The sequence below is a fragment of the Dermochelys coriacea genome, chromosome 1, assembly GCF_009764565.3.
Source record: "Dermochelys coriacea isolate rDerCor1 chromosome 1, rDerCor1.pri.v4, whole genome shotgun sequence".
NCBI lineage: Eukaryota > Metazoa > Chordata > Testudines > Dermochelyidae > Dermochelys > Dermochelys coriacea.
The window spans coordinates 1,023,942-1,042,459 of NC_050068.2; the positions used below are offsets into that span (position 1 = coordinate 1,023,942).

Genomic DNA, 18,518 nt, shown 5'->3' on the forward strand with positions numbered 1-18,518 from the left:
GAAGCGCTACGGCAGCACTGCTGTAGCATTTGACATGTAGACAAGCCCTCAAGCAGATCTTACAGTAAAGCATCCAGTCTGGATCTGCAGACATAAGGAGTTGGAGAATCCACCACTTCCCTTTGCAGTTTGTCCCAAAAGTTGATCAGCATCACTACTAAACATTTGGCCCTTATTTCCAACCAGAATTTGTCTGGCTTCAATTTCTAGCCATTGGGTCTTGCTTTGCCTTTCTCCACTAGATTACAGAGCCTGTTATTACTCATGGTTTTCTCCTCGTGGAAGTCTCCTCTTGATCATCTTTTTGATAACATCAGTACATAAGAATAGCTCTTTAAGTCTCTTTCTGTCAGGCATTTTGTCCAGTCTCCAATAATTTTGTGGCTCTTTTCCACACCCTCTCCAATTTTTCTACATCCTTTTTGAAATGTGGACCCCAGAACTGGATGCAGTCGGTTTCACCAATGCCATGTGCAGCGGTAAAATCTTCCCCATGCTCCAACTCACCACTTCCCTGCTTATGCATCCAAGGATCAAATCAGCCCTTTTGGCCACATCATTGCAGTGGGAGCTCACAATTAGTTGGGTGTCCACAATAACCCCTAAATCCTTTTGTGGGTACCTACGTTCCATGATACAGTGCTCTAGTCCATGGGTTGGGTCTGCATTGCCTGTTCCGAGGGCATAACTTTGCATTTGATTATATTAAAACATTTTGTTTGCATGGGCCCAGCTCACCAAATGCTCCAGATCAATCTGAATGCCAGCCCTCACCTCCTCATTGTTACCACTCTGTCAGTCTTTTGGTAGTCCACAAATTTTATCTGCAGTAATTTTCTATTTCCTTCCACATCATTGATGGAAATATTGAATAGCATTGGAACGAAAACTGATCCCTGCTGAACCCCACTAGAAACACTCCCATTCTCTGACAATGGCCCATTGACAACTGCTTTCAGACATCTATCAATTAGCCAGTTTTTAGTCCATTTTACCTATGCCCTACTCATATTGAATAAAGAAAAGGAGTACTTGTGGCACCTTAGAGACTAACACATTTATTTAAGCATAAGCTTTCGTGAGCTACAGCACATCTGATGAAGTGAGCTGTAGCTCACGAAAGCTTATGCTCTAATAAATTTGTTAGTCTCTAAGGTGCCACAAGTACTCCTTTTCTTTTTGAGAATACAGACTAACACGGCTGCTACTCTGAAACCTGTCATTTTGAATAGTGTTCTTTTATTATCTGAATGTTTTCCCCTACTAAATCAAATGCCTCAGAGAAATCAAAGTCTATTACAACTGCATGGTTCCCTTGATCAAGCAAACATGTTTTCTCGTTACAGGATGAAATAGTGTTTATTTAACAAGACCTCTTTTCCATATATCATATTGTTGACTGGCATTAATTATATTCCTAGACCTTTTTTGAACAAATACCAGACCAGCTTTTCCAATGTTTCCTAACCATGTCATATCATTTTTTTACACTTTCCCTTTATTTTTTTGAATATTTTATGTTTAACACAGAACTGTCCTGTATTTGCCTTTTTTTTTGTCTTTGTTGCTGCCTGATTGCATACTTCTACTTCTGAATGAGATGTGTGATTGATCTGTCAATTCATGACTCTGGTGTTTATAACTACAAGGTTCTACTGTAGATGCTGTTTAACATCCTCCTTGACTGCTAATGGACTGTAAAATATTCCATCACCTCATGTGATATGAGTACCTCATACTCCTTCTTTCCAAAGACAGAAGAAAAATATTTCATGAACACATCTATCTTTTCTACAACATTAACAAGTTTCCTTCCTCCCTCTAGGAACTGGCACAAACCTTTTCTAGGATTTCTTTTGTTCTTAATATACTTAAATTACCTCCTTTTTGTGATCCTTAGGCCTGCCAAGCATGGATTTACCCTGATTTCTTTAACATTCCTTATCAATTTTTATAACTTCCAATTTGTATTACTTGATAGCTATATTCAGTTTCCCCATTTGTTATATATTGCTATCGCCTCCTTAATTGCTGCCTTCACTTTGCCACTGAACTGGGCTTTGAGCCAAAATCATCCACATTCTTGACTGTGGAATTGTGGTTTTTCAGCTGCTAATAATGAATAACTCCCAATTTTAATTCCCATTTTTCTGTCTAAATTTTTCTCCCCAACCAATTTTGCTGATAATTTGCCTCTGCTTAGGGGAATTAGCCGACTTGAATCACTAAGTGTCTATAGATATTACTGGTTAGCAGCTGTTCTCTGTTTCTCCATTTGAATGTAATCAGTTGCAGTCTTTTATTTTGTTCTCCTCCATCTTATGCTCCCTTCTTTCTCTCTTCTCTAAACTAAACAGTCCCAGATGTGCAGGAATTATTGATGCGTGAAACACCATAAAATATGGAATTGACATTAGTAAGGTCAGTTGTTCATAATTCATTTCTCTGAATAATGAAAATGTCATTTTTCAGTGTGTGAAGAGCGACCAATCTGCTTCATCCATAAGAATAGCGTCCAGTAGTGCATGCAGTGTCTCATATTAACATTGTCTCTCCATCCAGGCATTTGTACTGAGACCATCACCCTAGACCCTGGGCACATATATGGAGTCAGGGGAACATACGGTACATGCAGGAGATACCGTTCTGCCTCAGAGTTGGACACCTTCTCCCCTACTCCATGTCAGATTCCAACACAACCGATTTCACCAATCCCTCCACCTTCATCCTGCTGGGCATTCCTGGCCTGGAAGCAGTCCATGTCTGGATTTCCATCCTCTTCTGCACCATATACGTCATAGCTGTCTTGGGGAACTCCACCATCCTGTTCATTGTGAAGAGGGAGCCGAACCTCCATGGGCCCATGTACTATTTCCTCTGCATGCTGGCCGTCACCGACCTGGGCCTGTCCATGTCCACCCTGCCCAAAATGCTGAGTATCTTCTGGTTCAATTCCAGGGAAATCGATTTCAGTGCCTGCCTCACCCAGATGTACTTCATTCACTGCTTCTTGGCAGCCATGGCTTTGGATCGCTACGTGGCCATCTGCGATCCCCTGAGACATTCCACCATCCTGACAAACACTGTGGTGGCTAAGATTGGCCTGGCCGTGCTGCTGCGTGGTGGCATGCTCATACTGCCCTATCCCTTCCTGGCCAGACAGTGGCCATATTGCAGAACCAACATCATCCCCCACAAGTACTGTGAGCACATAGCCGTGGTGAAACTGGCCTGCACTGACATCCATGTCAGTAGTTACTATGGCCTCTTTGTGGCATTCTTGTTGACCGGTCTGGATGTGTTTTTTATTGCTGTGTTCTACACCCAGATCCTCAGGGCCATCTTCAGCCTCCCCAGAAAGGACGCCCAACTCAAGACTTTTGGGACCTGTGGCTCCCACCTCTGTGTTTTCTTAGCCTTTTACATCCCAGCTCTCTTCTCCTTCTTCACACACCGGTTTGGCCCCAATGTGCCCCTGTATTTCCACATTCTCATGGCCAATGTGTACCTTCTGGTGCCCCCCACGCTAAACCCCATCATCTACGGGGTGAGGACCAAACAGATCCGGGACAGGGTTCTAAGTCAATCACATCCTGGACTGTCAAAGTGAAATTAAAACCTTTTCTAGCCTTACTGTGCTGTGTCAGTGTGACAAACAGGGGAATTTGTCTGTGTACAACCCAATTCTTTCTAATTGCTGAAAGAACCAGGAGTACTTGTGGCACCATGCGGATATAGTGCCCCATGCTAATTTAAAAATACCAGCAATGCCCCTCTGCCATGTACATTGGCCAAACCGGACAGTCTCTACGCAAAAGAATAAATGGACACAAATCAGACATTAAGAATTATAACATTCAAAAACTAGTCAGAAAACACTTCAATCTCTCTGGACACTCAATTACAGACCTAAAAGTCATAATTATTCAACAAAAAAATCTTCAAAAATAAACTACAATGAGAAACTGCAGAACTGGAATTAATTTGCAAACTGGACACCATTAAATTAAGCTTAAATAAAGACTGGGAGTGTATGAGTCATTACACAAACTAAAAACTATTTCACCGTGTTAATTTTCCCCCTACTGTTACTCAGACCTTCTTGTCAACTGTTTGAAATGGACCATCCTGATGATTACTACAAAAGTTTTTTTTCTCCTGCTGATAATAGCCCACCTTAATCGATTAGTCTCATTACAGTTGGTATGGCAATCCCCATTTTTTCATGTTCTCTGTATATATATACATATATCTTCCCACTGTATTTTCCACTGAAGGCATCTGATGAAGTGGGCTGTAGCCTACGAAAGCTTATGCTCAAATAAATGTGTTCATCTCTAAAGTGCCACAAGTCCTCCTTTTCTTTTTGTGAATACAGACTAACTTGGCTACCACTCTGAAACCTTTCTAATTGCTGGTAACTGAACCCCTGAGACCCCACACTGTGCTTCACCTCTTCCCCCAAGGCACTACCCCTGTCCTACCTATTTCCTTGAGGCCCAGCCCCCTTCTCCACCTCTTCTCCCACAGCTCCACCCCCGTTGCTTGCTCTTTGGCTCCCCTCCCCCTGTCATTCGATGGACCATCTCCATGTTCCTCCCCTGAACCTGTGCTCCCTGTGCTCCAGGGATGGGATGGGAGCTGCTGCCGCCTGATAAGCAGCCTTTCTGCTGGTAGGAGGCAATCTGGTTGAGCAGGGGCTGCTGTGAGTTAATGACCTGATGCCTTCCCACGCTCTGAAGTAATTGGACACTACCAGTCCCCTTTTAGACCAGACTTTCTGGTTGAAAACTGGGTACCTGGCAACTCTAACTGGCACCTGGACAAAGAAGCCAAAAACCCGATGGTCTGGGTAAAACCCAGATGCGTAGAAAGACTATTAACTCCCATTTGATTATATGAACCATCTGTATCCTTATGTCTTTGGGCTTTTCCTGTACACTTCACTCACTCTTTTCATGCAACAGGGCAGGAGGCTGGGGTGGAGGCATCTGTCTATAAATATGTTGGTCATTAAAGACTGTCAGAATCTATTGAGATCTTGCCAGGAGAGAAGAAAGGAGTAACTTCATTCTAGATAAAAAAAGTTTTCTCCAGCTTCTCTGTACAGGGGTGGGCATGGAAGGAATGAAACCTCCCCAGAAGAGGGAACAGAGAGAGGAGGTGTTGGCTCAGACCTTCAAAAACACAGAGAGAAGCTGAGGCACAAAGGTGGAAGAAGGGACTCTTTGGTTGCAGGGCTATGTCTGCAGAAGAGAATCAGACTCCAGCAGGAGGAGAAGTCATGAGCTGCAGGAGGTGGCCCCTGGATATCCTGGAGGGCTCAGACCAAATTCCAAAGAACACTCCAGGGCGATGAGGACACAGAGACAGGTGTGCAGGTGTTGTATTGTGCTTACCGGGATCTCAGTATCTGTTGTGCTGTCTGAAGCAGAGGAATTGTTTTAGCAACCCCTTTTGCAAGGCCTGGGTCTGTTTCCTTTAATGATTCTGTGCCTCGAAAGAGAGAAACTGGAAACCGAGTTTCAGAGTAGCAGCCGTGTTAGTCTGTATTCGCAAAAAGAAAAGGAGTACTTGTGGCACCTTAGAGACTAACACATTTATTAGAGCATAAGCTTTCGTGAGCTACAGCTCACTTCATCGGATGCATTTGGTGGAAAAAAAAAAAGTGAGCTGTAGCTCACAAAAGCTTATGCTCTAATAAATTTGTTAGTCTCTAAGATGCCACAAGTACTCCTTTTCTTTTTGGAAACCGAGTGTGTTCACTCTGGGAAGGGTGTACTGAAGCAATTGGAGAGTCTGGAGGAGCCAGGCTGAAACTAGCCTCTGGGCCTTGGCGCTTGGCATGCAGGTCTTCAATTGCAGAAGTAGGCACTAGAATGGAAGCAGTACCCTGAGAGTGGGCCTAGAAACCCAGAGCCAGAGGCAGGGCCTGAATGCTGCTCCAACTCAAAAGCATATGGGTCCAGTGTGTAGGACCCAAACACAGCCACCTGGCAGGTGTCCAGTCACGGGAGCTTCAGCGGGTTTGTGAGAGCAAACCTGGAGCTGCTACATTGGTTCCAGGACTGATCCAGCCAGGCTGCCCTGATAGAAATGTTTCCTGAACCAAGTAGTGCTGGTTTGGGGTCAGGGAGGGGATTTGTCTCTCCCTTGGAAAGTGCTCCCAGAATGGAAGAGGCAGGGAGTCCCTGTTCCAGTGAGTTTCATCCCATCTCTCTCTCTCCCTCCCCATGCATTTAGGTCCATCTCTCCCTTTCCTTTGTAACTCACACACATACCTCTCTCTCTGCAACTTCTAATGTGCATCCCACCTTAGATGCCAGTTACAAACACTCAAGGGGCTGTTAATCATGAGTGGCTGGTGAAAGCATTCATGTAACTGCAGCTGGGTGTGTGCCTACCAGTGAATATTTGTGTGAGTGCAGGAGCTGGAGGGGTTTGCAGCTTGTCGCATTATCACAGTGTGAGAGGGGTCCCAGACTGGTATGCCAGAGGGCTCAGCAGTACCCCAGTTCCAGGTTGCACCCTGGGGAAGTCTGTCACAGTGGCACTGCAAGCAGAGTGAAATGCACAGTTTATTGTTCTGAGTGCGATTTGCACTTCCTACACTAGTGTAGAGATTTTAAGTGAGACAATAAGTGTGGTGGCTGGAGATCAGTCAAAGAGGATACCACTTTGTTATCTTCTATTTGCTTATTTTGGGAAAGTGAAGTAGGGACAGAAAAGCATAAAAATGAGTGAAAACAGCAAAACAATTGTAAAATTGTAGCTGTTCTGATTGCAGGCAGCAGAAAAAGAAAAAGACCACATGAGAATTTTGGAGCTAAAGCAGGCAGAGGCTGCCAGAGAGGAGGCTGAACACAGAAGAGCTTTGAACTAAATGAAAACAATGATTTAGGTAGAGTTGGTCCTGCTTTGAGGAGGGGGTTGGACTAGACGACCTCTGTGAACCCTGGTGGGTGGAGCCAGGCCATTCTCACCCCTCCCACCAGAAGTCAGAGGGCAGAACAAGAAGTATAAAGGGTGGGTCCTGGGGCTCAGTTAGGCTGCAGCTATGAAAGGGTTGCTGAGAGAGGACACATCCCTTACCCCAGAGAGCACAGATCACAATCCTCTAGGAAAGGGGTGGGGAAGGTCTCAGTGCTGGGAGTGGAGCTCACAAGGAAAGCCTCTGGGGGTGTGTGATGTTCCCCTGGTGTTGTCTGGACCAGTGAACAGCTAGGTCCCTACAATCCTCAACTCTGGGAGCCAACCTTACCCTGTTCCGCTGTGAGAATCCCCACTCCCAGGCTGTTCACGCACAGCCTCTAGCATGGATGCTGCTCCCAGCTACGTGAGTGAGCACTTTTGGCCAGCCACTGTTTGGATTGTGAAACCGAATGACACTTGCCAATATCTCTGGTCCCAGAAAGAATCTAGCAACCTCCGTCTTGCAGTATCCAGTTATGCCCACTGGACTCTGCAAGCTTATATGAGATAGTCAATTTAACAAAGAAATTGATATTTACCAGGCTTGTTATCCCAAGGGGAGTCTCTGACATGCTTCAAACCAAGCACACTGTTTCAGGTAATAAACAAACACATTTATTAACTATAGGTTTCAGAGTAGCAGCCGTGTTAGTCTGTATTCGCAAAAAGAAAAGGAGGACTTGTGGCACCTTAGAGACTAACACATTGATTTGAGCATAAGCTTCCGTGAGCTACAGCTCACTTCATCGGAATGCATCCGATGAAGTGAGCTGTAGCTTATGAAAGCTTATGCTCAAATCAATGTGTTAGTCTCTAAGGTGCCACAAGTACTCCTTTTCTTTTATTTATTAACTATAAAGAGATTTTATGTGATTAAAAGTCAAAGCAAAGTCAGATTTGGTCAAATGAAATAAAAGCAAAACACATTCTAAACTGATCTTAACACTTTTAGTGCCCTTATAAACTTAGATGTTTCTCACCACAGGCTGGCTGGTTGCCCTTCAGCCAGGCGCTCCCCTTTCATCAGCACTTCAGTCGCTTGGTGGTGGTATCTGTAGATGGAGGTGGAAGAGAGTGAGCAAGGCAACCATCTTTCCCTTTTATCATGTTCTTTCTTTCTTGTTGGCTTTCCCACCCCCCCCCCCCTTCAGAGTCAGGTGAGCATTGCCTCATTGCAATCCCAAACTGACCAAAGGAAGGGGGGTGACTCATTTGAGAGTCTAACAGATCTAATAGACATTGGACTATAACCTATGGACTAAATTCCCAAAGAACTCTTGGCAACTACAAAAGCTCACCATCTCTGCTATGTATCAAGAATTGAACTCATGTCTGTATGTATGTTGATCTTTTAACCATACTCTCTCTTGTATTTTTTAATACATTTTAGTTTAGTTAATAAGAGTTGGCTGGAGCGTGTATTTGAGCAAGATCTGAAACATTCATTAACCTGGGCGGCAATGTGTCTGTTTTTTTGGGATTGGTAGAACCTTTTCTTTTATATGATGAAATAAGGTTTTAATTAATCCTCACCATTAATCCTGACTTGGGTATCGAGGTGAAGGCCCGAGGCTGGCTTACTTTAAGGGAACTGTGTTGTTGGCTTCTGAGTAACCAGTGAGGTATAACAGAAGCTGTTTTGTGCTGGCTTGATAAATCTAAGTATTGGAATATCCACCAGCTTGTTGGGGATTGCCTGCCCCCTTATTTGCAGTTCACCCTAATTAAGTGACCTCAGCTGGCTTCCCTGGGACCCTGGTCACAGCCCATTAAAAACACGATAGGCCTTAGAAGAAGATTATCCCCAATTGATGGACTTTCCTCTGAACGTTCTAGCCAGGATATGGGTAATGGCCCCTGCTATGACTCATTGAAGCATGGAAGGGCATGAGACGAGCTCATGTGACACTGGACTCCATCTTGTGCCTGTTCTTTCCCACTAACTGTGCTGGGGGCTTCGTTTGAGACAATGACATTCCTTCCACAAGGCAGAAGCTATAACAGGAGTAAGAGACATCATCACTTGGTCTCACTCCCCCCCACAACTCAACATCTGGAAACACCTAATTAAAACGGACTGAACTGGGGATGTGGTCCCAGGCTGATGGGATTTCTAGCCTGTGTATGGAAGACTTGTGGACTCTTTGCACCATCAGGGTGAGACATGGCTTGATTCAAGTCCTGTTTAGTGTATACAACTGAGATTGCAGTTCTGTTTATTTCTTAAGTTACCAAGTTTGATCTGTTTGCTATTACTTATAACAACTTAAAATCTATCTTTCTCTAGTTAATAAATCTGTTTTATATATATTTTTTTACCTAAAAAAAATTGTTGTTTGAAATGTAAAGGGAAATATGCTCAGGAAGCTGGTTGGTTGTCATCTCCACATTGAGGGCAGGATGGACTGGGTAATAAATGTACACTGCTCAGCCTTTAGACCAAGGCAAGATGGTACAGCTCTGAGGTCCTAGGCTGGGGAGCTGGGGGGAACTGTCTGGAGCCTCTCTATTGTTGGTTCATAAGTGGTTACTGAAAGCATTCATGTAACTGCAGCTTGATGTGTCCCTGTCTGTGTATGGCTGCATAAGTGCAAGACCTGGAGAGAATTGCAGCTTGTCACAGCCTCATAGAGTGATAGGGGACCCAGATTGGCATGCCAGAGGGCTTATCAGTATCCCAGTTCCAAGTTGCACCCTGAGGACACACCCACTCAATGAACAGGCCCTGCTAAAGCGTGAGTCAATTTCCCTCTTCTCATACACTCAGTTACTGACAAAGAGACCATGGTTACAGCAGGGAAGACAGGACTGATGGATTCTGTCTGTCATTCTCTGTGTGACCGTGGTGAAGTCACCACTCTGTGTGCCTCAGTTTACCTATTTGTATAATGGGGATATGCTCATAGTGATTTTCCTTTTCTAGATGTTTTGGACATTCTTCAATGAAAGTTTCTGCATAGTATGATGATAGTTACTAATGAGAATTACTGATCACTTATCCTTTAGCAAGACCCCCATGCGTCTGCAAAAAGTGATCATATCTCCCCTGCATCATCTTTCTCTATATCTGTCTGTCTACTATCTATCCAGCCATCCTGGGCATTTACAGGGTATCGGACCCTATGGAGATCTCGGCATTATCCAAAATTTTCTTACTAATCAACTATAATTTTTAAATATATGCAAATACACAGAACAGCCAATTCCTCTCCAAGGAGAGTGCCCAAGAGTTCTCATCTCCCTTTGGGAAGGTCCCTTAATTACTGTTTACTTCTAAAACTGGATAAAGAGCACAGAAATGCAGACATGGAAAGAGACATTGGCTAGAGTGCCTCCAGTCTCTAGCCTGTTTCATTCCATACGCTGCTTCTCCTCTAGAGGCTGAACAAACCCCACAGGGATTGCACAGAACTATATTATAAACGGTGCACAGCCCTCTGTCAGCTCTCGGCGTGGGATGTTGCTGCAGATGCTGGGGTGAGAGAGGTGTGGGACACGGATACCTGAGGAGGTTTCCCAGGGAAGATGCTTCTACCTCAGGATTCACAGGTACCCATCTCTTGCTGAGAAGCTCACCTGCTCGACAAACCCAGGGCAATGTGGTGTGATGGGACATAGAGTAAGTCTATGGTCCTTTCTGCTCTGCAGAGCCATAAAACATGCCATGGCCCTTGCCACAGGGGATGAGTTTGCTCCAGTATCACTGGCCAAAATGTCACTCTTTTCTGTGCACCCCTGCCTGCCCCGGCTGATGGCCTCCACCCCCAAGGTGGCTGCATTTCAGTTGCACAGGGGATCCTTCAGGATGAAAGGTGTTTGTAGATGGACAATACAAGGCCAAATTCTATGTACATGGCCCATAATTTTCTCAGGCCCCACTGTGGCAAAAACTCCCCTTGGAGTAAGAACTGAGTAAAGACCTCAGGAGCCAGTGGTGTGTTAATGCACACAGACTGTCACCTCCTCCTTTGCATTTCAGGGCTCTGACTGTTAAAGGAAGGAGAGGGGGCGGGGGAGGCTGTTACCTGACTTTTATCTGCTGGAAAGCATGGAAGTGCTATCGCTCCTCACTGGAACCATTCTAAGAATTTTTCAAAACAGGAAGACATCTTTTCTCCTAGCTTCATTTGAGAAGTCGGCTGAACTCTTATACCTGAAACTTTCACAAAATTATTCAGCTGGAAATTTCAGTCCAAAGATTTAAAGTTTGGCAAACTTATAAGCAACTGAAAATGAGATCTCCTAATTGAAGGTGTCAGACAACCTTAACTAACCATGGTGCCACCAACACTGCCAGAATGGCTAATCCATTTGTGAATCCCATTCAGCTAAGCTCTTTGCTTTAATAATGCCTGTGGCAAGGAGTTCCACAGGCCAAATATGGATTATGGAAACAATTTTATTTTCTCAATGTTATATGTTAAGATTGTCAATGTAATTGAATGGTCCCTTGTTTATGTGTTGTGGGACAGACTAAATATAAATGACTTGTCTATTTTCTTTATCAATAGATTCATAGGGTTGAAGGTCAGATGGGACCATTAGACGATCCAGTCCGACCTTTTGTATACAGGTCATTAAATTTCACCCAGTTACCCCTGTATTGAGCCCAAGGACTTGTGTTTGACTAAGGTCTGTTCTACACTAGGATTTTACATCATAAAATCATAGACCCTCAGGGTGAGAAGGCACCACAATGGTCATCTGCTCTAACTCCCTGATAAGATGCAGGATTTGTTGCATCAAAACCATCCCATACAGATGACTATCCAGCTTCCACTGGAAAACTTCCAGTGAAGGAACTTCTACAACCTCCCGAGGCATCTGTTCCATTGTCCTATTTTTCATGAGATTTCATCTAAATCTTCTCTGCTGTAGTTTGAACCCATTGACTCTTGTCCCACCCGCTGTGGCAAGACAGAACAACTTTCCTCCATGTTTTTATGGCAGCCTTTCAAGTATTTGAAGACTGCTTTCCTGTCCCCCCATTAATCTCCTCTTTCCAAATTAACCTGATTTGGTTCCTGCACCTGGCTCATACGGCTTGTTTTCCATCCTTTTGAATATCTTTGTCACTTACCTCTGGATCCTTTCCAGTTTCTCTACATCATATCTATATAGCAGTGACCAAAATTGGACACAGTGCTCCAGCTGAGACCTAACCAGCACTGAGTACAGGAATACTATCACCTACCATGACTTGAATGCTCTGTCTCTGATAATGCAACCTAATATTGCATTTGCCTTTTTTGAAAAAGCAAAAAAAAATAAATAAATCCACACTCCAGAGAGGTGTTGCTGTATCAACCTAACCCTGGTGTAGACAGCATGAGGTTGATGGAATTATTCTTCCATAGATTTAGCTACCACCTCTTGAGCAGGTAGATTATCTAAACTGACAGGAGAACGCCTGCCATCTGTGTCAGTGGTGTCTACTCTGAAGCACTACTGCAGCACCCTGTAGCCTTTTAAGTGTAGACTAGCCCTCAAGCAGATCTTCCAGAAATGCATCCAGTCTGGATCTGCAGATATGAGGAGTTGGAGAATCCACCACTTCCCTTCACAGTTTGTCCCAACAGTTGATTAACACCAGTGCTAAATATTTGGCCCTCATTTCTGACTGGAATTTGTTTGGCTTCAGCTTCCAGCTGTTGGGCCTTGCTCTGCCTTTCTCCGCTAGATTAGAGAGCCCATTATTGCTATGTAATATAAATAAATGAAGCTCTTTAACTCTATCACTGTCAGGCATTTTCTCCCACCTCAGATCATTTTGGTGACATTTTTTTTGCACCCTCTCCAATTTTTCAACAGCCTTTTTGAAATGTGGACCCCAGAACTGGCTACCAATGCTCTTTGCAGAGGTAAAATCCTCCCCCTGCTCCAACTCACCACTCCCCTCTTTATGCATCCAAGGATCACATTAGCCCTTTTGGCCACAGCATCGCAGTGGGAGCTCACAATTAGTTGGGTGTCCATAATAACCCCTAAATCCTTTTGTGGGTACCTATGTTCCATAATACAGTGCTCTAGTCTGTGGGTTGGGTCTGCATTTCCTGTTCCGAGGGGAAAACTTTGCATGTGACTATATTAAAACCCTTTGTTTGTATGGGCCCAGCTCACCAAATGCTCTAGATCAATTGATGTGCCTGCCCTGGCCCCCTCATTGTAACCACTCTGCCAATCTTTGGGTCAGCCTCAAATTTTATCTGAAGTGATTTCCTATTTGCTCCCAGGACATCTGGGAAAATATTGAATAGCGACAGGCCTAGAACTGATCCCTGCAGAACCACACTAGAAAGAGACCTGTTTGCTCATTCTGTCCCATTGACAAAGGCTTTCTGAGATCTGTCAGTTAGCCAGTTTTTAGTCCATTTAATGTGTGCAGTACTGTCCTGTATCCTCCTTTTTTGGGGAGCTCTACTGCTGACAGATTGTGTCCTTCTGGTTCCAAATGAGATGTGTGGTAGATCAGTCAGTTTGTAACTCTGGTGTTTGTAACTCTATGGTTCTACTGTAGATGCTCTTTAACAACCTTTTTCACTGCTGGAAAGTATTTCATCACCTCATGTAATATGAGTACCTGATATGGCTTCTTTCTAACTGCAGAACAAAACACATCTACCTTTTCTGCAACATTAACAAGGTTCCTTTCTCCTTCTAGGAATTGGCCTAAACCTTTTCTAGGATTTATTTTGTTCTTAATGTACTTAATAACCACCTTTTTGTTATCCTTAGCCCTGCCAAGCATGTTGTTTTCTCTGCTGTTTTTAACAACCCTTATACATTTTCATAACTTCCAATTTGTATTTATTTGTATCTATATTCCCTTTTCCCATTTGTAATATATTGCTTTCCCCCCCTAATTGCTACCTTCACTTTGCCAATGAACACTACTTAAAGTATCAATTCAGGACAAATTGCTTAGAGCGGGGCAGTCACAAACCAAAGCTGGATTTCCTTTATTATTAAGCCACATCAAACCAGCCAGACTGAGAGGACTTTGGTCTCACCTCACTGGCTAACCACAAGTCACACAAGCAATTTCCTTAGACACTCCAGTTTCCCAGTATCACCACCAGTGCCACTCGTTATGGGGATGAATGGTTATGAAAACCAATTTCCCAGTAAAGGGAAAAAAGTTCTCTCGATCCCAAAGGACGAAGTCCAAGACCCAGGTCAATATACAAGTCAGATCTTACTCACAAATCATGCTGTTGCCAATCCTTTAGAATCTAAAATCTAAAGGTTTATTCATAAAAACAAAGAAATATAGATGAGAGCTAAAATTGATTAAATGGAATTAATTACATACAGGAATGGCAAAGTTCTTGGTTCAGGCTTGTAGCAGTGATGGAATAAACTGCAGGTTCAAATCAAGTCTCTGGAGAACATCCCCAGCTGGGATGGGTCATTCAGTCCTTTGTTCAGAGTTTCAGTTTGTAGCAAAGTCCCTCCAGAGGTCAGAAGCAGGATTGAAGGCAAAATGGAGATGCTGCTGCTGCTGCCTTTTATAGTCCTTTTGCCATGTGGCTTGTGCTTTCTTTGTTCCAACCACAAGCCACTGAGCACATGGCATGGAAAAACCTCAGAGTTCTGTCCATAGGCATGTGATCTCCTTTGTACAGGATTTGCTGCAAATATATAACAGTCGTTGCAACAATGATCTATACAGTCACAGTTTATGTCAATAACGTCACGAAGCTCTCTAATGAATTCTTCTTGAATAACTCCCAATTTTCATTCCCACTGTTCTGTCTAAATTTTTCCTCCCAATCAGTTTTGGTGATAATTTGCCTCAGCTTTGGAGAATTAGCCCTTTGAAGCACTAAGTATCTACAGATATTATTAGTTGGGAACTGTTCCCTCTATTTCCACTTCAATGAAATCCATTCCATTCTTTTATTTTATTCTCCTCTATCATATCCCCCTTCTTTGTCTCTTCTCTAAACTAAACAGTCCCAGACTTTTCAGTCTGTCTGCATATGGCAGCCTCCCCCATTCTCAGAGTCTGTCTTGTAAACTCCCTTGTTGAAAGACATCACCGCTGTGGTGCTCTGCTCTGTCCAATGTTGATAAAGTCGGCTGTGTGCCTGTGTTCCCTCTGTGTGCTGCTCGAGCTCTGTGCAGGTAGATGGCACAGCAGACCCTGAAGGAACCCCAAATGATCACAGACTCCTTAAGGTAGAAGGGCACCTGGCCAGGTTTATTGCCAAACAAAACACAGTCTCAAGCTCCCCGGATCAGATGTCTACAGTTCTGCTAATATATATGTGCTCCCTGACAATGGACACAGCTCAGTCAGTGGCGGGATTTACCACTGCCCCCTAGGCCAGACAAAGATAACTCCTCAGGGGTGCATTCTTATACACAAGAACAAACAAGATACACATCGCTCCTGACACATTCAGGTACAACCCCTCTACAAATTAGGGTGTCGCCTCTCACCTGGTACATGTTGGTTTGAACAAAACAACTCTATCCATCATATTACCCTTTTGCCCCATCTTTAGGATGGATCTGCCTGTTCCTTGTTATCTCTGTGGGATGTGTTCGTACCAGGATGTTCTGGTGCCTTCCTGGCACATATTTATATCTCTAGTGTCCAGGACCTTTTAGGTATGTATATTTTGCAACATCAGCCCTTTCCTTGCCAGCTTCTGTGAGCAGGGTCTGCCTCTGGTTCACAGCTTAACTTTGCTTTATGTTAGCAAAGTCTTTACCATCACTTTAGCTCAGGCCTTAGGTCTCATCCCGTGCCTCCGATAGCAGGGTTTATGTTCCAGGGCCTCATCTTACTACATTCCCCCACTTCTTGTCTTTTTATGGGGAGGATGTTTACCCATCATCCCGGAAAAGCATAATGCATGGAAGAAAGATAACCCCAGTGGGCTAAACACTGTGATGTGGTTACCTTATTTTACCATCCCTACACTCATGCTCTGTCTGTCCGTTAGTCTGCACATTCCCTTGTCCGACTGAGAGGCAGATTTTATTATCCAATTATTTTGAATCCCTTATGGTGGACCTGGAAATGTTAGCCCGGGGGCTCGATTGAGGTGTGGAGTCTGTGCTTGGGTATTGTTAACTTCTCTGAATGGTATGAAATGGCCTTTGCCAATATTTGTTAGTCCACGCTAGAGGCTTTGTTAAGAAAAAACAGATATCTAAATTATATAGATATCATGAATATATGGACATACATAAATTAATATATGTTGTGATTACTATGTGGCTGATAAATTATCATATGTGACTTATGTGGGGACTTATATGCCATATATGTTAGAAATATATGGTTTAACACCTTATGTTTTAGGGCCTCATCTTACTACGTCCCTTTCTATTTGCTTTATCCTTTACAGAAATTGGATGACATCCAAGCATTGTCTTTGTTTTGGCCACTACTGCGAATGAGTCAGTGTTTCCGTGAAGCTGATATCAATGATGTCTAGTTTTTTTCCCTAAGCTATGTTCTAACTGGGATGTTTTCCCCGGCATATGTCTTGGCAAAGGTTTGGTTCTTTTCCACACTCAGATTTTGAGCAACCGGGGGAATGGTGAACAGTCCCAGACTTGTAGGAATAATTGATGCATGGAGCACCATGAGATATGGAATTGGCATTAATAGGGCCAGTGGTTCATAATTCATTTCTCTCAATAATGAAAGTGTCATTTTCTGTGTGTGAAGAGCGACCAATCTGCTTCACCCATGAGAACAGCCTCCAGTAGTGCATGCAGTGTCTCATATTAACATTGTCTCTCCATCCAGGAATTTGGACACCTTCTCCCCTACAACATGTCAGATTCCAACACAACCGACTTCACCAACCCCTCCACCTTCATTCTGCTCGGTGTTTCTGGCCTGTAGGTAGCCCAAGTCTGGATCTCCATCCCCTTCTGTACAATGTATGCCATAGCCGTCTTGGGGAACTTCACCATCCTGTTCATTGTGAAGATGGAGCCGAACCTCCATGGGCCCATGTACTATTTCCTCTGCATGTTGGCTGTCATTGACCTCATCCTGTCCACATCCATCCTGCTCAAAACACTGAGCATCTTCTGGTTCAATTCCAGGGAAATCGATTTCAGTGCCTGCCTCACCCAGATGTACTTCATTCACTGCTTCTTCCTAATGGACTCTGGAATCCTAGTGTCCATGGCTTTGGATCGCTATGTAGCCATCTGTGATCCCCTGAGACATTCCACCACCTTGACAAACTCTGAGATGGCCAACGTTGGCCTGGCCGTGGTGCTGCGCAGCCGCACGCTTGTTCTGCCGTATGTCCTCCTGGCGAGGCGGTGGCCATATTGCAGAACTAACATCATTCCTCACACGCACTGTGAGCACATGGCTGTAGTGAAGCTGGCCTGCACCAACACCCGTGTCAGTAGTTACGATGGCCTCTTTGTGTTATTCAGTGTGATCGGTCTGGATGTATTTTGTATTGCCATGTCCTATTGCCAGATCCTCAGGGCCATCTCCAGCCTCCTCACAAAGGATACCCAGCTCAAGACTTTTGGGACTTGTGGCTCCCACCTCTGTGCCATCTTAGTCTTTTACATCCCTGGTCTCTTCTCCTCCCTCACGGTTTTGGCCAGAGTGTGTCCCTACATTTCCACGTTCTCATGGCCAATGTGTACCTCCTGGTGCCCCTCATGCTAAACCCCATCATCTACGGGGTGAAGACCAAGCAGATCCGGGACAGACGACTCCAGCTCTTTCCTCATAAAGGGACAAAATAATTCTCCTGGTTCTATGGCTCTCAGACCAAGCTCTGTGCAGAGCTGGGTGGTGACATGGTGCTGGGCCCTCTTTCCTGCATCACTTAATGGGCAGTCAGAGAGACATTAAACCCTTTTCTGACCTCACTGTGCTGTGCCAGCATGACAAACTGGAGAATCAGTTTGTGTAGAACTCAGTAACAGATAGGGGTTCCAACTTTCTAATTGCTGGTAACTGGACCTCTGAGGCCCTGCCTCCTGCCTTGCCTCTTCCTCCAAAGCCCCAAACCCAGCTCCACAACTGACCTGAAGGCACCACCCACTTCTGCACCTTTTTCCCCAAGGTCCTGCCCGTCACTCTCTCCTCCCCTCCCCTCCCCTCCCCTCCCCTCCCCTCCCTCAACCATGCACTGGTTCATCTCCATATCCCTCCCCTCCCAGCTGGGCTCCCTCTGGTCCAGGGCTGGGACGGGAGCTGCTGCAGCCTGATGGGGAGCCTGTAGTGAGGGCAGTGAGGACACAGCACTGGGGTCAACAGGCCAATCAGGATCAGAAAGGGAAGCCAGGAAGCTGTATAAAAGAAGCTGAAGATTGGGAGCAGGGTTGTGTGGCAGATGGGCGGGATTGTGGACCCTAAAACTCAGCTACAAAGTTCCTGAGGGAAGAGACTATTGTGTGGTTTATTTCTTTACCTTTCAGCTCCCCTTTATTCCTCCTGGCTCGGGGCCTGTAGCATGCAAGGTCCCTGCAACGGGGATGGGCTGGGATCCCTTTGCTGTGAGCTAGGCCTCTGGGACAGGGTAAGGGATTAGCTTTGAAGCTAG

General features: G+C 44.6%; 1 protein-coding gene and 1 pseudogene across 1 annotated transcript; both read left to right on the forward strand.

Moving 5' to 3' along the window:
- The first annotated feature begins 1,235 nt into the window (after nucleotides 1-1,235).
- On the forward strand, nucleotides 1,236-4,693 carry LOC119862946 (olfactory receptor 52E4-like). Its single transcript, XM_043503915.1, has 2 exons — nucleotides 1,236-3,569; nucleotides 4,503-4,693. Exons 1-2 carry the CDS (start codon nucleotides 2,630-2,632, stop codon nucleotides 4,691-4,693), a joined length of 1,131 nt encoding a protein of 376 aa, XP_043359850.1. The 5' UTR covers nucleotides 1,236-2,629.
- A 12,075-nt stretch (nucleotides 4,694-16,768) lies between these two features.
- On the forward strand, nucleotides 16,769-17,715 carry LOC119863199 (annotated as a pseudogene).
- The last annotated feature ends 803 nt before the right edge of the window (nucleotides 17,716-18,518 follow it).

What these genes read in the sequence shown, in the direction of transcription:
- LOC119862946 (XM_043503915.1), top strand. Translation starts at nt 2,630, where the DNA reads ATGCAGGAGATACCGTTCTGCCTCAGAGTTGGACACCTTCTCCCCTAC. An exon ending in GAGGACCAAACAGATCCGGG is followed by an intron (nt 3,570 to 4,502) that starts ACAGGGTTCTAA and finishes CCTTGAGGCCCA; the next exon opens with GCCCCCTTCTCCACCTCTTC.